The sequence below is a fragment of the Pangasianodon hypophthalmus genome, chromosome 13 (genome assembly GCF_027358585.1).
Source record: "Pangasianodon hypophthalmus isolate fPanHyp1 chromosome 13, fPanHyp1.pri, whole genome shotgun sequence".
Lineage (NCBI taxonomy): Eukaryota > Metazoa > Chordata > Actinopteri > Siluriformes > Pangasiidae > Pangasianodon > Pangasianodon hypophthalmus.
Genome location: NC_069722.1, coordinates 1,226,958 through 1,248,201, shown reverse-complemented (window position 1 = coordinate 1,248,201; position 21,244 = coordinate 1,226,958). Strand labels below are relative to the sequence as shown.

Genomic DNA, 21,244 nt, shown 5'->3' with positions numbered 1-21,244 from the left:
ATACAACAGTAATTCTATCAGTATTTAGTAAAAAATGGAGAGCAGAGAGATTTGCCTGCATGCTCAACCTGACAAAAGAAGCTGAACTGAGGCAGGGCAGCTAGTCTATACAATGCCCAGAAATTATTGATATTTATGACTGTGCAGCAAAAAAGAGATTTTAAAAAGAGAGATTAAAAGGGATTTGAAAGCTGAGTTACTGGGTCTTATTAACTGTATTTATTGCATTTAGCTCTATGCCCAGAAAAAAAAGTAGTGGAACTGTGGTAGGACAGCTAGTTTTCCACCAGCAAAAGCCTGTCTTCACCCATGTACCTACTAGTAATATGGCAAATAAGGCACTAACACAAAGATAATCATGTAACATTACTAGCTAACATTATGGTAGCTACTTGTGTTGTTGCTAACCAGTTATTTGGCTCAGTGTAATTTTGAAAGTTCTACAGTTGCTTTCTGCTTGACTACAAAGCAATTCTGTAAATCATGCTGAATAAAAGCGTCTGATAAATGCCATGAATGCAAATGTAGTCCATGCTGTAAAGGGTGAGAATATAAAGGGAATGCAAGGGTTAAATATCTTTACATGTACAAGCCTGAATTTTTTAAATACAAACTCAAAGTCTAGCCAAGCTGTAGTCACTTCTGATCTGGGACTTGGGAAAATGAGAACTGATATGTATGGTTTTGATTTTGACAGCTTGTGGGAGGATGTGTCCAACAGCACAAACTGCAGACCAATTACTGCTTTTTAACTCTCTCATACCACATTATTTCCCTTTTTTTCAAACCAGTCATTAAGTTATTGACATCTGCATACACCAATAAATCTTTCTGCCCCATGTCATGCACATGTGTATAAATACTCCATGAAATACTCAAGATTTAGGAGGTTCTAGAAGGTCCGTTTAGAAGACCCACATAGCGTGTACAGGTTATATCTGCTCATACACACATCGAGGTAACACTGTGGCTGTGTGCAGGTAACTCTGGGTGGAGAGGTTCACTCTGTGACCAGCATCAAGGAGTGCCAGGCGTCTCTGCAGGGTCTGAGTGTGGACGAGGTGAAGATGTGTCTGGATGTGGAGGCTTCTGTCAGTATCGGAATAGCTGCAAAACTGAGGCTCATCACTGCAAGCAGGCCAAGGACAACATTCTGAGCAAAAAGAGCTTCTCCAGCAGGTTCAGTGACAGGTTTGTATCTCTCATCACGCTCTCTCTCTGTAACCAACTTATTGTCGCATATTGTTGCAAATCACTGTTGATCAATAAGGCGTCCAAATAAGGCGTCCAAATGAACACTTGGGTCAGCTGGTTAAATTACTTTAAATAAATATTAAATTAAAATATTAGATTATTCCAAAAACATGTGTTTCTATCATCCCCAACAGGGAAACAAATGTGATTGGTGGCTACACTCAGAGGACCGACCTCTTTTTCTTATGAAATAATGACCCAAAGGCCTATAAGGAGTGGGTCTCATCTCTGCCCGCTCACCCTGATGTGCTTTCCTACTCGCTCGAGCCCCTTCACGAGTTGCTGCCGGCAAAGAACCCAATCCGAGTGCATTTGCGCAATGCCATCAAGGACTACTTCCTCCAGAGGGCTCTGTTAAAAAAACTGCACAAGCCCATGTAAGACCGGTGTGAAGACCAACCCTGAGGAGCCGTGCAAATGCACCTGCCACAATAACCTGGGCGTGTCCCTCAACTGCTGCCCCACTCAGAGAGGATCTGCTCACAGTAACTGCGATTAAAGCCACAGGTTTACATGGAGATTTCTTGGATGCGACAGATGCATTCGTGAAGAGCCTCCTCAACGGTAAGATCAACAGAGGCCAGACATCTGTGATTCAGAATGACAACTCACCCAGGTGGGACTGGGATTTCCATCTTGGAACTATGGACATTACTCATTTCAGCAGCATGAAGTTAGAAGTATGGGATGAGGACAGTAAGTCAAATAATGACCTTCTCGGGGAATGCAATGTTCCACTGAAATCTGGAGTTGAGGAAAATGTCTGTGCACTCAATCACGGAGTGCTGTATTATAAAGTGCAGGTGAAGTGCATCCCTGGATTGACTGGTCCCTTCATGCTCGGAGTACAATCCCTCTCCCATGGAGGCACAGCTGGAGAAAGCATATGTCTCCCGGAATGCTCACCAGATTCCCAGAGGCATGCTGCTGGAGATGGGAGTGCTCCTCGATGAATGCATTCCCTGCTTCAACCAGAGCAACATTCGCAAAGCTAACGATCTTGAATTGTAGCCCAAATGTGTTCTTTGTACAACTAATACATATTCACACCAGCTATCATAATGTTTAAAGTAGAATAGGTGCAAATAATATTGGCACATTATTACTAAACCTTTCCTGCTCATTTGTGCTGCCTTTTGCCTTTTTCAAAGCTTAATAAAAGTCTAATGAAGCAAAATATTGCTACAATTGTGTAGTTTGTAAATTGCAACACCAGCTATTACAATTTCTAAAGTAGAATATTTGCACATAATATTGGTGTATTATTAGTATCTACTTTTCCTGCTCTTTTGTGCTGCCATTGTCTTTTTTTTAAAGCCTAATAAGAGTCATGAAGCAATGTATTCTTGAAATATTGCTGAAGTATTCTCGGAAAAAAAAAACAGATATTGTGTGGCATGTCCTATAAATGTTTTACATTTGCAAATTTTAAAAAGCATCAAGAAAACCTCCTCAAGAAAACCCACAAGACTTACAGAATGTCAGAATTGCTACATGTGGTTTTGATTTTGAGAGCTTGAGGGAAGATGTGTCCGCCAGGGCAGAACAACATAGTGGCTATTCTTTTCTCTCTTTGGTTCTAAAGAAAGCTTAGGTTAACATAAATCATATGTGTTTTGTTCTCCACTGAGAATCTAGATTTAGAGAATCTAGATTGAGAATCAACATCAACAACACTGCTGTAAAAAGGTAGACTTAAGAGGGTGGTTTCCATCCATGTGCAAGACGTTTATTGCAAGCACACACACAATAGTCAAAGGGGTAATACAAAAACAGAACCAGGTCATATGTGGTAGGTAAGAAATACTCAGAGTCCAAAACAATTCCAAAGTTTGATGTCAAGACACAGGCAGAGGTAGGTACGCAGTAAATCCACAACAGGCCAAAAATCCACAAATAGAGATAGACAGGCAAAGCTCATACACAGGATCCAGTGAGAGTAACAAAGGCTCAGAACTTACTAGAATATATTGAGGCAGACTATAAGGCTTTGCTGTGAGTGCATGGTTTATATATGGTACAAACAGTAAAACAGAAGCAGAAGAAGCCCTCCACAAAGTATTCCCTGAAGTAGTGGAATTAAGGAGCTCTCAGACACTGTAGGCAGGTGCTCCATCAACTGCCAGTGGGGGCAGAGGATTGGCTCTGGGTACCTGGTGTGAGCAAATCTTTAGTATATTCAGCTTAGGATAAGTAGTGGCTCGACTCCTGCCGGTTGCTTGAGAAGTAGCTCCGCAGAAACCTCCCCACCCCCCTACTCAGGAGTACACTCTGACTGTTAATCTGTGGATGATATCCTGAAGAAAAACTGACAGTAACATTTAAGCATTTGCAGAAAGCTCACCAAACTAATGAGGTGCACTGAGCTCCCCTATCTGAGAATATATCTTCCGGAAGGCCGTAGAACCTAAATATCTCTTTAAAGTCAGTCAATGATGGTGACGATTGTAGTATTGCCCTGAGGTGGTGGGAGGTCAGTGATGAATTCACGTGCTATGTGAGATCAAGGATGTTGAGGAATAAGTAAAGGTTCAAGGAGATCAGTGGGGAAATGTCTTGACATACATGATTGTGCACAAACTGAACATTCTCTCGCAAACCTCTCTACATCAGAGGCTAAATTTTTTCACCAGAATTTATACTCAACTAACCTGGTGGTTCATTGGGTGCCTGGATGTCCCAAACTCAGCAAAGTGTGCACCCACTGGATGACATTTTCTCTCATGGAGTGGGGCACATAGGTTCTTGTAGGTGGACATTCTGGTGGAGGTGGATCACTGTGTTGCTCTCTGTTAACGTCGTCCATCATTTCCCAATGCACTGGGGCTACAACACAGGATTCTGGGATGATAGTGTCAGGAGAGGCATTTTCTAGAGGATTTTCATAAATACGCACAAGGCATCGGCTTTGACGTCCTTAGAAGCAGGTCTTTAGGTAAGGATAAAATTAAAACTCTCTTTTTCCTAATTTCACTCTGCAGGAGTTAGTTTCTTTGAAAAGAAGGCACAAGAATGCATTTTGGCAGGAGACCCATGTCATAGTGATAATAATGCATCAACCCTATTTTCATGTTGCATCAACCTCCACAATGAAGAGAAAGTTCAGGTTAATGCAGGATGTGGGTGGAAGCAGGACTTGAGCAGTGAATGCCTGAGTGGATTCCTCAGTCCATTTGAGGGTTTTGGATTTTCCTCTCTGGAGTGATGTTAAGGTTGCGGCCACAGAGCTGAACCCTCATATGAACTGGCGGTAGAAATTCACAAACCATAAGAACTTCTGTAGTTCTTTAGTTGTCTTGGGTTGCGGCTATGAAGGTGATGCTTCCACTTTTGACTGGTCCATTTCCTCATCAATACTGGTTTTTGGTGGAACTCACATTTTTATATTTTTATGAATAGGTGATTGTCAAGAAGTTTTCTGAGCACTGATCTCACCTGCTGGACATGTTCCTCTTGGGATATCTGTACTTGACAGTGACATTGTTCAGGCTTCAATAGTGGATACAAGGCCAGAGTCCCCCATCTTTTTTCTCCTCAAAGAAGAAACTTGTGACAGCTGAAGAAGTTGATGGGCAGATATACTCCTGTGCAAGTGCTTCACAAATGTATTCTTCCATGGCTTTAGTTTCTGGGATTGATAGAGGATATGCTCAGCGTTTAGAGGGAGTAGCATCTGCCTGTAGGTTGGAGACACAGTCCCAAGGACAATGAGGAGGTAGCTTGTAGGCCTTACCTTCACTAAAAACTTCAGCCAGGTCCTGATAGACTATGAGTATGTGCATCTCTTGGGTGGTTCCTGGGCGTTTGATCTGTATGGTATAACATATATAATTTTTCATATTTTTAACAATTTATAATTATATTATATGAACATATTTATATTTTAAACATTTTCTGGTTAATGCTTCAATAAAATCTCATTACTGCAACAGAAAAATATTTGACAAAAATGGTAAAGCAGCTTTGGTAAAGCAGCTTTGGTAGTGAGACTGAATATTCTTTCTTTCTTTCTTTCTTAAACTCTTCTGCATAGGTGAAGTCTAATCAGTCTGCTTTAAAGATTTAAAGATATTAATGACCTTTTAAAAGAATACTTTTACAACATGCTAACTAAAACATGCTATATGTAAAATCAGGATTCCTGTGCTTTTCTCTTTTAATACCAAATGATAACGTTCAGTGGTCCAGATGGTGGGTACTGCAGCAGTGGCCATGGTGGCCGCCAAGCCCGTGCCCCACATCAAGCTCTAGAAGATGGGACCACGGGACGACCCGGAATCCTTCATGGAGCCATTCGAGCATTCAGCGGGCACATAGAGTCACATAGAGAGTTGGGGACATCGACTATGAGATAAGGCAAACAGATAAAGGTGGCACACAGCAGATATACCATAAAAGCCATGGAGAGAGGTGGTCTGTGTGGCTCTGATGATGGTAGTTCCGGAGAGGAAGGAGCTGGGACCTGAAGGGAACCTAAAACGTGTGGCTCAATCCACTTCTATCCCCCGTGGAGACCACCTCTCCCCATCCCAAATCATGGAGGTGGCCAATTTGGAATTTTCCAACATGTTTTCACCTCTACTAGGTCGCAATAATGTCATAGAACTCCACATTGAGATGCCCCTGGGGGTGGCTGTACACAGCCAGTCCTATGGTTTGCACAAACACAAAAAACAAGTGGCGCAGGAGGAGCTCGTGGCCATGCTCGTTATGGGTGTAATCGAGGACTTCCACAGTGACTGGTCCAGTCTGGTGGTCCTGGTTCCTAATGCAGATGGGTCAGTCTGGTTCTGTGTGGACTTTAGAAAAGTCAACGTGGAGTCTAAATTTGATGCGAATCCAATGCCACAAATTGACAAACTGTTCAATCAACTAGGTGCGGCTTGCTTTTTTCAACATTAGATTTGACAAAGGGATATTGACAGCCTGCCATATCTCGTGAGAAAATGACCTTTTCCACTCTTTTTGGTTTACACCAATTTGTCACCCTTCATTCAGGTTTTCTCACTGCAAACCCAAAGAAATGTGCAGTTGGATGGGTGGAAGTATGGTATCTGGACTTCCACTTGGGCCATGGGCAGGTGCATCCAGCCATGTGGGTGAATGTGATTTTGATGAACAAGGCTGAAAAGCAAGCTTCTGTTACATTAAAGCCCCTTTTTGAGATTTGCCACACCTGTTTCCCATGGCCTCATTCCCCTGGTAACATAAGGAGTGTCACAACACCTAATGTAAATAAACATTAATAATTGATTAAGCCTTGTACATTTGTCTTGTATTTACAATGCAAGAAGCAGCACCAAAGTCACTGATAAAACACAGAGTGCATTTCTGTTAAGTGTAATACTTCTCTCTTTTGTAAATAAATAAATACATCAAACAACTGAGTGATCATATTAACAGCTGTCACACAAACATCTTTTCTTGTCCGGAAACTTGCTTGTGCTGTGGAGACACAGATTTATTTTATTACAGACACAAAACTAACACCATAAAAAGTGGTCTAAGTACTTTATGCCCATGCAGTAAGGTAACTATAAATAGCTTTACATTTAAAAGCCTGAATTCTTTTATTAAACAAACAAACAAACAGCAAATTAAACAGCTTCGCCAGGCCAAAGAGGACACCTACAAAAGTGGGGACAAAGCCTTGTACAAACAGGCCAAATACACACTAAATAGGGAGATAAGAGTGGCAAAGCAAAACTACTCTGAAAAGCTGAAAAAACAGCTCTCAAGTAATGACTCTACATCAGTGTGGAAAGGCCTGAAAGCCATCACCAGCTACAAGACCCTATACCCCAGCACTGAGGCCAATCAACAACTGGCTGAAGACCTGGACGTGTTCTACTGTAGGTTTGAAAAGCCTGGTCTGACACCCCACACCCACTCTGACCGTCTCACAACACAGCTATCAACACCCCCTCCTGCTTCAAACGCTCCACCATCATCTCTGTACCCAAGAAACCAAAAATCACAGGACTAAATGACTACAGACCTGTTGCTTTAATGTCTGGGGACTTATGCAAGGATCCTGTTTGTGGACTTCAGCTCTGCTTTCAACACCATCACCCCAGATTCCCTTCTAAATAAACTGACACAGCTCTCTGTACCCACCTCCATCTGTCAGTGGATCACCAGCTTCCTGACAGACAGACAGCAGCTAATGAGGCTGAGAAAATTCACATCCAACACCCGCACCATCAGCACTGGAGCTCCTCAGGGCTGCATTCTCTCCCCACTGCTTTTCTCCCTCTACACAAATGACTGTACCTCTAAAGACCCCTCTGTCAAACTCTTGAAGTTTGCAGATGACACTACAGTCATCAGTCTCATCCAGGACAGCAATGAGTCTGCTTACAGACAAGAGGTTGAGCAGCTGGCTGTCTGGTGCAGTCACAACAACCTGGAGCTAAACACACTCAAAACTGATGATAGTGAACTTCAGGAGAAACCCCCCCTCCTCTCCCCCTTCTCACCATCATGGACAGCACTGTGACTGCAGTGGAGTCATTCAAGTTCCTGGGCACCACCATCTCACAGGACCTGAAGTGGGACATCCACATTGACTCCATTGTGAAAAAGGCCCAGCAGAGGTTGTTCTTCCTTTGTCAACTGAAAAAGTTCAACCTGTTATTGAGTCGGTTCTGTGCTCTGCTATAACTGTCTGGTTTGGGTCAGCCAGCAAATCAGATATAAGAAGACTGCAACGGACTGTTAGGACAGCAGAAAGGATCATTGGTGTGCACCTGCCCAACCTTCAGGACTTGTACAACTCTAGAGTGAAGAAACGGGCAAGTAACATCATCACAGACCCCTCTCACCCCGGCCACAACCTGTTTGCACTTCTTCTTTCAGGCAGACGTTACAGATCTCTGTGCACTGCAAAATCTAGGCATAAAAGCAGTTTTTTCCCCCATGCCATCTCCAGCTTAAACAGCTAACACAGGAATCATTACCTGTGTTCTGTAATTCATTCCTGTAATTCATCCTCCAGCTCTAATTACTGCCTCTTTTTCTAGTATTATGTTAATACATATGCATATCTCTTTATTTATATAGCTGTATATAGAGTTAATAACCCTAATCATACACATTATTATTATTATTATTTTATTATTTTATTGTCTTACTATTTAAGTGTTTTCTGTTCTTATGTGTTATGTTCTGGGGTATGTCCACATGTTTTTGTGTTTTGTTCTCTCCCCTTTTCTCTCGCCCGCCCTCTCTTTCTCTGCCCCATTGGATAACATTTCTGTCTGTCTCGATTATCCCCGCTGATGTCATCAGTCGTGACAACCAATCCACCTCTGACCCCGCCTATTTAAAACCCACAGCCATTCATTCATGCAGAAGGAGTTGTTGTGGCTGTTAAAACCTAAAACCCTGTTGTACCTCTGTTTTCTGTGTTCTAGTTACGCTGCCTTACTGTGTTTTTGTTCTTGTATGTCATTTGTTCCATGTTTCCCCCACTTTGTTCTAGACACTTGTTTGTATAGTTAAACTTAGTGTTCGTTACCCTGGTTTGTGACTCTGTTAGTGTTGGGGAAAAGTGGACAGTTAAGTACGTCACGTGACATACATTGTACAGCACGTAGGAATTCCGTTTTTTTGTATTAGACACATTAGGTTAGGCACCACCCTCTGTACTTTTGGTTTGCACAGATAGAGTAGGTAGTTCCTGGACACTGAAGATTTATTTCTATCTTTTGTTATAGTTAGGTTAGAAGGTTTGAAAATAGTTAGACTTGTTTTGTTTTGTTCCTTTCTTTGTTTTGGTGCCGTTCGCGTCCCTTTTCCCCTTTTGTGTCTTGTTACGTGTTATTGTAAATAATTTGTAAATATTACCACTCTCACTTGGCACCACACACTTTACCACTTGTATATAGATAAATAAATCACCTGGATTGATTTGCTTTACTGGTTGTTGGTCCCTGACTACACACCCACAACTGATATTTTTAATAATCAAATAAGTGTTATTCCCCACATACCCTTAGACTAATTGGGGTTGTAACATCATGTAAGATATGTATGTATGTATGTATGCATGTATGTACCAAGGAGTACCTTAAAAAAAACACAACAATTCCTTGTGTGTCTGTGAAGCTAATTCTGATTCTGATTCTGATTATTATAGGAAAAGGACATGCAACAAGTCCCACCATGTTGCTGACTTGGGTAATGTTTGCCAAAACTCTCCCACCCCAACCAGCCAGAATTACTTCCAGGCTGATGAAACTCAATGTGTCAATGTGGACTCCGCTCCAGGATCCAATCTAGCAGCAGAAGGTTTGGACATGAGCTCTTGGCTCCAGAACAACAAGTCCTGGATTCTGTGCAAAAACCCCTACATGGGAGGTCAAACACAGAAGCTCCTATTTGCTCGAGCCCCGCCATTTGCTGCTAGCTAATAAACCAATCAAAGAGCATTTGCACAAAGCCATCAATGGCTACATCCTCCAGAGGGGACTGTTGAAAAACTGCACAAGCCCATGCAAGACTGGTGTGAAGACCAACCCAGAGGAGCCGTGCAGCTGCAGCTGCCACAACAACCTGGGTGTGACCCTCAACTGCTGCCCCACTCAGAGAGGATCTGCTCAAGTCACCGTAACTGCGATCAAAGATTTGTATGGAGATTTGTTTGATCAGACAGACAAATTCATTAAGATCTTCCTCAACAAAAATATCAACGTGAGCCAGAGGATGTCAATCGTGGAATTGTGGACCTAATGCAGTACAGCAACTTGTAGCTGGAGGTGTGGGACGAGGACAGTGTGTCAATTTTCTCAGCGAGTGTGAAATCTGGAGTGGAGAAGAATGCCTGTGCACTCAATAACGGAGTGCTGTATTATAAAGTGCAGGTGAAGTGCATCCCTGGTTTGGCTGGGCCTTCGTGCTCGGAGTACAATCCCTCTCCCATGGAGGCACAGCTGGAGAAACTGTACGTCTCCCGGAACACTCACCCAATTCCCAGAGGTATGCTGCTGGAGATGGGAGTGCTCCTCGATGAATGCATTCCCCGCTTCAACCAGAGCAATATTCGCAAAGCTAAAGGTCTTGAACTGTAGGCCAAATGTGTTCTTTGTACAACTAATACATATTCACACCAGCTATCATAATGTTTAAAGTAGAATAGGTGCAAATAATATTGGCGCATTATTACTAAACCTTTCCTGCTCATTTGTGCTGCCTTTTGCCTTTTTGAAAGCTTAATAAATGTTTCCTGAAGCACAATGTTGCAGAAATATTCTTGATGAAAGCTAGATGTTGTGTTGAGAATACAATAAAATAATGGTTTACATTTGCAACTTTCAAAAAAGCATCTTCACACTGTTGGCACACCCACAAAGCCCACACAACCTACAGAAAATCTGTGTAGCTATGTGTGGTTTTTATTTTCACAGCCTGAGTGAACACATGTCCATTAGATCAGAATATCAGACTAACTATTGCTTACAAAAACTTTCTTTAGTTCTAAAGAATGCTGTTAGATTAACATAAATCATATGTGTTTTGTTCTCTACGCACACAATAAACACTCTACCAGCCCTGTACATCTCACACATACATCATTTCACACTTTTTTTTAAACTCCTCCAAATTTATAGACCTATTTATATACCTATAAACTATCCTGCCCCATGCCTTGCACATGGGTATAAATACCCCATGTAGAACTAAAGAAGAACATTTAAAAGGTTCTGAAAGGTTCATTGAGAAGACAAATGTAAAGTGCACAGGTTATATCTGCTCATACACACGTCAAGGTAAGTGAAACGAGCCCTACATTTGAATTACATCCACTTTTAATGGACATTTTCACAATTCTTTTTTTTTTCAGTCATGCATATTGACTACTGAATGGTAAATATGTTTTGGGGGACAAATCACTGTAATTATAAGCTACACGATGCTGAAATTGATCCACAAATTAATTAGGTAAGAACATACTGAAACACTGTTAAAATAAAAACTAGGAAACTGTGATTCATCTATGCTCTATATTTTTAGTCCCAGAGGTCCTTGGCACTGCATATATGTATATATGGTGTAAAGGCCACATACTTTATCATGATTGTATATAAATAAGTACATCAAACAATTACAAGATACAAGATAATTTCTTGCCACACATCTGTGTTGGTGGTGTACATTGTGATGTGTGATTGACGAAATGTTCATTAATGAGTCAGTACCAAAGTCAGTCAAGGAAAAAAAGTGTACAAATGTTACGGTAGGACTGATGGATTAAACAGCAGCAGCAATAGTGACTGGAGTTGATGTGTAACAGTAATGAATGCAGATATAACACAGTGTCACATTACGGTTTGTGTGGAAAAATACTATCGCAGTAAAGACTGGGAGAAGCAGGGACTTTTCACCTGCGTCTGAAGAGCGAAGAGTTGAGTTCTCTGATGGCAGAAGGAGACTAAATGGGAGATTGCACTGATGGTTGATAATATCCAATTATTTTTAAGGCCTTGTGCACAATGCGTTACTCTTGGTGTGTGAGTCAGTACTGCAGTACCAGTAATGCAGGATGTCAGCATACTTTGGAACATTGCCAATTAGAACTCTATCAACAGCTGCTTCTACATTCTACAGGGCAGGGATTGTAGGTGGGGGGAGTGAATGACCAGCGCTCTCTCCCACCCTCAATACCACGACTGAGGTGAGACCCTTGAGCAAGGCACCAAACCCCCAACTGCTCCCCGGGCGCCGCAGCAAAAAAAGGCTGCCCACTGCTCCGGGTGTGTTTTCACGGTGTGTGTGTGTGTGTGTGTGTGTGTTCACTACTGTGTGTGTGCACTTGGATGGGTTAAATGCAGAGCACAAATTCCGAGTATGGGTCACCATACTTGGCCACAAGTCACTTCACTTCACTTCACTTCACTACAATTCTTAAGTTTCCAGAGGATGTAGAGCTCTTTTGCGCTTTCTTGATGATGGTGGTGATATTGAGAAGTGCAAAAGTGCATGATCAGTATTAGCAGGTGTGACACAAGCATCTTTTCCTGTGGTCTGAAACTCACTTGTGCTGTGTTAATTTTAATTTATTACAGATGCTAAATGAACACCATAAAAAGTGGTGTAAGTATGTTTTGTCTATGCAGTGAAGTAAGTTAAAAAATGTTTACATCTGCAAATCTGAATTTTGTAATGAAGAAACAGAACACACCGCAAATCCACCATGGTTCAGACTCTTCTGATTTGGGCCGTCGTTGCCAATTTGCTCCCTCCTCCAACCAGCCAGACCTGCTTCAAGGCCAATGAGTCTCAGTGTGGCAATGTGGACTTCGCTCCAGGATCCAACCTAGCAGGAGAAGGCTTTGACATCACCACCATGCAACGGAAAGGGGCCTTTGTCATTGATATGAGCTCCTGGATCCAGAACAACTCCTGCACTCTGTGTAAAAACCCCTACATGGGAGGTCAAGTGCAGAAGCTCCCAGTTTCTGTGGTGGACTGGAGACCAAGTCGGAAGTGCAAAATGAAGGTGTCCAGCTCTGTCTACCAGTCCAGCGAGGCCCTGGTCAGCTCCAGCACCTCTTCTATTGAGAACAAGTGGCAGACAGACTTGCAAATAGTAACTCCAAAAGTTCAGGGATCACTGATGCTGGCAGGCAGTAACTCCAAGCTGGCCGAATATTCAATGCAGAAAACCAAAAAAGACAAGTTCAGCTTCACCAGCCAGACTGTCTCTTGTGGATACTACGGGTAGGATGTGAAAGCTTGTATTTTGACAGTGCCCTCTAACGTTGCTTTCTATTTAATTATACAAATACAGCATCATTCATCATTGTTTTTGAGTTCTACTTTATGGTCTGTCTTTTAGATACAGGGTTTCGAGCCGTCCACTCCTGCACCCAGAGCTGATTAATGAATTCGGAAGTCTCCCTGAGACATATGATGAGTCTACAAAGCACCTCTATTACAAGCTTATTGACGAGTTTGGTACTCATTATATCACAAAGGTGAATGAGATCATTGTTTTCCACAGACTTTGAAGCAGCCTCGTCGACCTCAATTATAAAGTAGTCTATTTATGAACAATGAATACAACTTCACAGTTTCAGAATGAATACACGTGTGCTTTTGTTGACTGGAAACACTGTGGCTGTGTGCAGGTGACTCTGGGTGGAGAGGTTCGTTCTGTGACCAGCATCAAGGAGTGCCAGGCGTCCCTGCAGGGTCTGAGTGTGGACGAGGTGAAGATGTGTCTAGACGTGGAGGCTTCTGCCAGTACGGGAATATCTGCAAACCTGCAGACCGAGGCTCATCACTGCAAGCAGGCCAAAGACAAGACTCTGAACAAAAAGAGCTTCTCCAGCAGCTTCAGTGACAGGTTTGTATCTCTCATCACGCTCTCTCTCTGTAACCAACTTATTGTCGCATATTGTTGCAAATCATTGTTGATCAATAAGGTGCCCAAATGAACACTTGGGTCAGCTGGTTAAATTACTTCAAATATATATAAACCAAAATATTAGATTATTCCAAAAACATGTGTTTCTATCATCCCCAACAGGGAAACAGATGTAATTGGTGGCTACACTCAGAGTACCGACCTCCTTTTCTCATCAAATAATGACCCAAAGGCCTATAAGGAGTGGGTCTCATCTCTGCCCGCTCACCCTGATGTGCTTTCCTACTCGCTCAAGCCCCTTCACGAGTTGCTACCAGCAAAGAACCCAATCCGAGTGCATTTGCGCAATGCCATCAAGGACTACATTCTCCAGAGGGCTCTGTTAAAAAACTGCACAAGCCCATGTAAGACCGGTGTGAAGACCAACCCTGAGGAGCCGTGCAGCTGCAGCTGCCACAACAACCCAGACGTGGCCCTCAACTGCTGCCCCACTCAGAGAGGATCTGCTCATGTGACCGTAACTGCGATCAAAGCCACAGGTTTATATGGAGATTACTTGACTCAGACAGATGCATTCGTCAAGATCCTCCTCAACGGTAAAATCAACGGAGGCCAGACGTCTGTGATCCCCGATGACAACTCGCCCAGTTGGGACTGGGATTTCCATCTTGGAACTATGGACATTACTCATTTCAGCAGCGTGAAGCTGGAGGTGTGGGACGAGGACAGTGATTCAGATAATGACCTTCTCGGGGCATGCAACGTTCCACTGAAATCGGGAGTGGAGAAGAATGCCTGTGCACTCAATCACGGAGTGCTGTATTATAAAGTGCAGGTGAAGTGCATCCCTGGATTGACTGGTCCTTCGTGCACGGAGTACAATCCCTCTCCCATGGAGGCACAGCTAGAGAAACTGTACGTCTCCCGGAATGCTCGCCCGATTCCCAGAGGTATGCTGCTGGAGATGGGAGTGCTCCTCGATGAACGCATTCCCCACTTCAACCAGAGCAACATTCGCAAAGTTAAAGGTCTTGAATTGTAGACCAGTTGTGTTCTTTGTGCATCTATTGCATATTCTCATCATAATGTTTAAAGTAGAACAGGTGCACATAATATTGGCGTATTATTACTAAACCTTTCCTGCTCATGTGTGATGCCTTTTGCCTTTTTGAAAGCTTAATAAATGTCTCATGAAGCAAAATGTTGCAGAAATATTCTTGATGAAAGCTAGATGTTGTGTTGGGAATACAATAAAATAATGGTATACATTTGCAACTTTTAAAAAAGCATCTTCACACTGTTGGCCCACCCACGAAGCCCACACAACCTACAGAAAATTTGTGTAGCTATCTGTGGTTTTCATTTTCACAGCCTGAGTGAACGCATGTCCATTAGATCAGAATATCAGACTGAATATTGCTTTCAAAAACTCTCTTTGGTTCTAAAGAAAGCTGTTAGATTAACATAAATCATATGTGTTTTGTTCTCTACACACACAATAAACACTCTACCAGTTCTGTACATCTAAGGTACTCTGATAGCACTGATGAATAAACAAATCATGAGCAAAACGTACCAAAATGTAAGATTTGAGCATCTAGAATTCAACAGCATTGCAATGTAATAATTAATAATAACAGCCTAACACACTACACACACTCACGCATATAATGCACACTTTTGTTCAAGCCCCTCCAAATTTATAGACCTATTTATAGACCTATAAATCGTCCTGCCCCATGTCTTGCACATGGGTATAAATACCCCATGTAGAACTAAAGAAGAACATTTAAAAGGTTCTAAAGGGTTCATTTTGAAGCTCCATTTAAAGTGCACAGGGTTTATCTGCTCATAGACACATCAAGGTAAGTGAAACGAGCCCTACATTTGAAATAAGTCTTCTTTTAGGGGACATTTTCATAACTCGTATTTTTTTAGTCACGTATATTGACTATTTGAGCAAATCTACTGAATGGTAAATATATTGCTAAACTATTGTCACAGATTAGGAACTATATTTTGGGGTCTAAATCACTGTAATTATAAGATACACAATGCTGATATCTATATTTATCTATCTGTACATATATATATATATATGTATATATATATATATATATATATATATATATATACGGTCCATGAGTATTTGGACAGTAACAATTTCGGTCGTTTTGTCGCTGTACTCCACCACAATGGATTTGAAATGAAGAAATCAAGATGTGATTGACGTGTAGACTTTCAGCTTTAATTCAAGGGGTTTAACAAAAATATTGCATTAACCGTTTAATAAATACAGCCATTTTTTACAGAGTCCCTCCATTTTCACAGGCTCAAAAGTAATGGGACAAACTAATATAAAAATAAATATTAGGATTATTTCTATTAATTGGAGGTAAATCCTTTGCAGTCAATGACTGCCTGAAGTCTGGACCCCATGGACATCACCAAATGCTGACTTTTTCTCCCTTGAGATGCTTTGCCAGTTTTTTACTGCAGCCATCTTCAGTTGCTGCTTGTTTGTGGGTCTTTCTGCCTTCAGGTTTGTCTTCAGTAAGTGAAAAGCAGCTCAATTGGGTTGAGGTCAGGTGACTGACTCGGCCATTTAAGAACATTTAATTTCCAAGCTCTTGGGCTGCTTTCACAGTATGTTTTGGGTTGTTATCCATCTGTACTGTGAAGCGCTGTCCTATCAGTTTTGCAGCATTTGACTGAATCTGATCAGAAAGTATAGCTCTATACATGTCAGAATTCATCCTGCTACTTCTATCAGCAGTCACATCAATCAATCAACCCCAGTGACCCAGTTGCATTGGCAGCCAAACATGCCCATGCTATAACACTGCCTCCACACTTTTGACGGATGATGTGGTATGCTTTGGATCATGAACCCTTCCTTTCCTTCTCCATACTTTTCTCTTCCCATCATTCTGGTACAAGTTAATCTTGCATCAGAACTGGTCAGGCTTTTTTTAGAGGTTTTTTTAGCAAAGTCTAATCTGGTCTTTCTGTTCTTGAGTGTTACCAGCAGTTTGCATTTTGAGGTAAACCGTCTGTATTTTCATATAGGTGGCTCTTGATTGTAGACTTTGACAATGATACGCCTACCTCCTCCAAAGTGTTCCTGACTTGGCTAGATGTTGTGAAGGGGTTTTTCTTCAATAAGAAAAGAATTCTGCAATCATCCACTTCAGTTGTTTTTCTGTGGTCTTCCAGGCCTTTTGGTGTTGCTGAGCTCACCAGTGCATTCCTTCTTTTTAAGAATGTACCAAATTGTTGATTTGGCCACTCCTAAATTTTCTGCTATCTCTCTGATAGGTCTGTTTTGGTTTTTCAGCCTAACGATGGCCTCCTTCAATTGCATCAACATTTGCTGGACTGCACTAGTGGGAGTTCCCATAAACATCTACCAAATGCAAATTCAACACTTGGAATCAGCTCCAGACCTTTTATCTCCTTAATTTATCATGAGATATGGAGGAAACAGGCCACAGCTGGCCATGAAACCAGCTGAACTATCAGGCAATTGTCCAATTACTTTTGAGCCTGTGAAAATGGAGGGACTCTGTAAAACATGGCTGTAATTCCTAAACCGTTAATGCAATATTTTTGTTAAACCCCTTGAATTAAAGCTGAAAGTCTACACCTCAATCACATCTTGATTGCTTCATTTCAAATCCACTGTGGTGGTCTACAGAGGCAAAAGGGCCAAAATTGTGTCATATATATATATATATATACATGTGTGTATTGATGAAAAGTTCTCATACATTGTCATGACTGTATTTTTTTTATAAATAAGTACATCAAACAATTACAAGATACAAGATTGTTTTTTTGCCACACATCTGTGTTGGTGGTGGTAATTTGGTTTACTAAACAAAGTGCAACACAACGTGTGCATGAATGCAATATACTATAAATATTCTATACTCTACAATTCTTAAGGTTCCAGAGGATGTAGAGCTCTTTTGTGCTTTCTTGATGATGGTGGTGATATTGAGAAGGTCAAAAGTGCATGATCAGTATTAGCAGGTGTGACACAAGTATCTGTTCCTGTGGCCTGAAACTCACTTGTGCTGTGTTAATTTTAATTTATCTTAAAGGAGGCAGATTTATTTTATTACAGATGCTAAATGAACACCATGAAAAGTGTTGTAAGTATGTTTTTTCTAAGCAGTGAAGTAACTTAATTTTTTTTTTTTTTTTTTTTGATATTTACAAATCTGAATTTTCTAGTACAGAAACAGGACACACCCCAAAACCAGCCATGCTGCAGACACTTCTGATTTGGGCCATCGTTGCCAATTTGCTCCCTCCTCCAACCAGCCAGACCTGCTTCAAGGCCAATGAGTCTCAATGTCACAATGTGGACTTCGCTCCAGGATCCAACCTAGCAGGAGAAGGCTTTGACATCACCACCATGCAACGGAAAGGGGCCTTTGTCATTGATATGAGCTCCTGGATCCAGAACAACTTCTGCACTCTGTGTAAAAACCCCTACATGGGAGGTCAAGTGCAGAAGCTCCCAGTTTCTGTGGTGGACTGGAGACCAAGTCGGAAGTGCAAAATGAAGGTGTCCAGCTCTGTCTACCAGTCCAGCGAGGCCCTGGTCAGCTCCAGCACCTCTTCTATTGAGAACAACTGGCAGTCAGACTTGCAAATAGTAACTCCAAAAGTTCAGGGATCACTGATGCTGGCAGGCAGTAACTCCAAGCTGGCCGAATATTCAATGCAGAAAACCAAAAAAGACAAGTTCAGCTTCACCAGTCATGCTGTCTCTTGTGGATACTACAAGTAGGATGTGAAAATTTGTATTTTGACAGTGCCTTCTAACGTTGATTTCTATTTAATTATACAAATACAGCATCATTCCTCATTGTTTTTGACTTATACTTTATGGTCTGTCTGTTAGATACAGGGTTTCGAGCCATCCACTCCTGCACCCAGAGCTGATTAATGAATTCGGAAGTCTCCCTAAGACATATGATGAGTCTACAAAGCACCTCTATTTCAGGCTGATTGACAAGTTTGGTACTCATTATATCACAAAGGTGAATGAGATAACAGATTTCTACAATAGAATATGGAGCAGACTCACCTACTGCAGTTTGGAAGTACTGAACAATGAATACAACTTCACAGTTTCAGAATGAATACACGTGTGCTTTTGTTGACTGGAAACACTGTGGCTGTGTGCAGGTGACTCTGGGTGGAGAGGTTCACTCTGTGACCAGCATCAGGGAGTGCCAGGCGTCCCTGCAGGGTCTGAGTGTGGATGAGGTGAAGATGTGTCTGGACGTGGAGGCTTCTGCCAGTACGGGAATAGCTGCAAACCTGCAGACTGAGGCTCATCACTGCAAGCAGGCCAAGGAAAAGACTCTGAGCAAAAAGAGCTTCTCCAGCAGCTTCAGTGACAGGTTTGTATCTCTCATCACTCTCACTTTCTCGCTCTCTCTGTACCCAACTTATTGTTGATATTGTTGCAAATCACTGTTGATAAATAAGGCACCCAAATGAACACTTAGTTCAGCTGGTTAAATTATTCCAAACTTATATAAAATATTTGGATTATTCCAAAAACGTGTTTTTGTTATCCCCAACAGGGAAACAGATGTGATTGGTGGCTACACTCAGAGTGTTGACCTCCTTTTCTTGTCAAAAAATGACCCAAAGGCCTATAAGGAGTGGGTCTCATCTCTGCCCGCTCACCCTGATGTGCTTTCCTACTCACTCGAACCCCTTCACCGGTTGCTGCCAGCAAAGAAATCAATCCGAGTGCATTTGCGCAATGCCATCAAGGACTACATCCTCCAGAGGGCTCTGTTAAAAAACTGCACAAGCTCATGTAAGACCGGTGTGAAGACCAACCCTGAGGAGCCGTGCAGCTGCAGCTGCCACAACAACCCAGGCGTGGCCCTCAACTGCTGCCCCACTCTGAGAGGATCTGCTCAAGTCACCGTAACTGCGATCAAAGCCACAGGTTTATATGGAGATTACTTCACTCAGACAGACGGATTTGTCAAGATCCTCCTCAATGGACAGATCCCCAGAGGCCAGACATCTGTGATCCCGGATAACGACTCACCCTACTGGGACTGGGATTTCCATCTTGGAACTATGGACATTACTCATTTCAGCAGCGTGAAGCTGGAGGTGTGGGACGAGGACAGTGATTCAGATGATGACCTTCTCGGGGCATGCAACGTTCCACTGAAATCTGGAGTGGAGAAGAATGCCTGTGCACTCAATCACGGAATGCTGTATTATAAAGTGCAGGTGAAGTGCATCCCTGGATTGACTGGTCCTTCATGCAGGGAGTACAATCCCTCTCCCATGGAGGCACAGCTAGAGAAACTGTACGTCTCCCGGAATGCTCGCCCGATTCCCAGAGGTATGCTGCTGGAGATGGGAGTGCTCCTCGATGAACGCATTCCCCGATTCAACCAGAGCAACATTCGCAAAGCTAAAGGTCTTGAATTGTAGACTAATTGTGTTCTTTGCGCAGCTATTGCATATTCACACCAGCTATCATAATGTTTAAGTAGAATAGGTGCACATAATATTGGCACATTATTACTAAACCTTTTCTGCTCATGTGTGCTGCCTATTGCCTTTTTAAAGCCTAATAAAAGTCTAATGAAGCAATACTTTTTTCTATATTCAGCAGTGGCCATAGATTTTGGTGTGCTAATATGACATTAATAAAGAAACAGAATTAAATAAAATGAAATAAACAGGCTATTACACTTGATTTATGCTATAGGCTACTACCTAATGAGTAACCCCATAATAGGCATTTGAGAGTCGACAATATATGGTCATCCAGTGTATAGTCCAGCAGCTCAGTTTAAGCAGTATAAGACATACTTTTGTTCAACTGTATTTGAAGTAACATCATTAACCTTGGTTGCTAGACTTCAGCAAAATTTCCACTATATCTACATCTCCAAAACCACATAAAAGACTGGAAATTAGCCAAAGAATTAGGCATTGTATAAGGGAGACTTTTTTATTTGTTGCCTCAGGCTTTACAAGACTGTATTTTATTTGCATTTTTGATCTATAGGTATGATAATAATTCTACTAAGCTAAATGCTAAATGATTGCGCAACATCTAGAAAGGCCAGGAAATTAATAGAATGTCAGTGTATATCTGTCAAATAGCAACATTATTTTAAGTTGTTGATCACTCAACAGTGGTAATTAAAACTCTTTAAAATGAGGACTTTAAGAAGATTAACATTTGTTAAACAGCTGATGTAAATGGTGGGCCTTTGCATTACCAGCCCCATGGATGAAAAATGATTTGTCTTTCTTTTCCATTCTGAATTTTGAAATAATAATCAACTAAGCATCATTTTTTTTTTTTTAATTTTTGTTTAACAAGAAAATAGAATTACCAAAAGTGCAGGGACCCCTTTCGCACCACCAGATTATCTGATGATGAAATAAGCTCTAAGAGTGGAAATTACTAGTCTTGACGCTCAGGACGAGTGCTGATAGAGAACAGTGGACATGAGGGGTGCTCCTCAATGAACTTCAACCAGAGCAACATTCAGAAAGCTACAGGTTTTTTTTTTTGACCAAATAGCCACTCTCCTTCACAGGGACCAAAAG

The 21,244-nt window shown here is 41.8% G+C and overlaps 2 protein-coding genes and 1 pseudogene across 5 annotated transcripts; all 3 read left to right on the top strand.

Moving 5' to 3' along the window:
- The first annotated feature begins 965 nt into the window (after positions 1 to 965).
- LOC128319932 (perforin-1-like) lies at positions 966 to 10,413 on the top strand (annotated as a pseudogene).
- A 521-nt stretch (positions 10,414 to 10,934) lies between these two features.
- On the top strand, positions 10,935 to 14,815 carry LOC113528609 (perforin-1). Of its 2 annotated transcripts, XM_053239065.1 has the most exons (6): positions 10,935 to 11,024; positions 11,863 to 12,008; positions 12,424 to 12,975; positions 13,094 to 13,232; positions 13,386 to 13,603; positions 13,787 to 14,815. In XM_053239065.1, exons 3-6 carry the CDS (start codon positions 12,449 to 12,451, stop codon positions 14,664 to 14,666), a joined length of 1,764 nt encoding a protein of 587 aa, XP_053095040.1. In that variant the 5' UTR covers positions 10,935 to 11,024; positions 11,863 to 12,008; positions 12,424 to 12,448; the 3' UTR covers positions 14,667 to 14,815. The 2 variants fall into 2 exon arrangements, with proteins under 2 accessions (XP_053095040.1, XP_034165606.1); XM_034309715.2 differs by lacking the exon at positions 11,863 to 12,008 and having other exon boundaries at positions 10,959 to 11,024.
- A 601-nt stretch (positions 14,816 to 15,416) lies between these two features.
- On the top strand, positions 15,417 to 20,272 carry LOC117598757 (perforin-1-like). Of its 3 annotated transcripts, none has more exons than XM_034309712.1 (5): positions 15,417 to 15,489; positions 17,864 to 18,421; positions 18,540 to 18,678; positions 18,827 to 19,044; positions 19,231 to 20,272. In XM_034309712.1, the coding sequence occupies exons 2-5, from the start codon at positions 17,895 to 17,897 to the stop codon at positions 20,108 to 20,110; spliced, it is 1,764 nt and encodes a 587-aa protein (XP_034165603.1). In that variant the 5' UTR covers positions 15,417 to 15,489; positions 17,864 to 17,894; the 3' UTR covers positions 20,111 to 20,272. The 3 variants fall into 3 exon arrangements, with proteins under 3 accessions (XP_034165603.1, XP_034165605.1, XP_034165604.1); XM_034309714.2 differs by having other exon boundaries at positions 15,448 to 15,489; positions 17,869 to 18,421; XM_034309713.2 differs by lacking the exon at positions 15,417 to 15,489 and adding an exon at positions 17,514 to 17,781.
- The last annotated feature ends 972 nt before the right edge of the window (positions 20,273 to 21,244 follow it).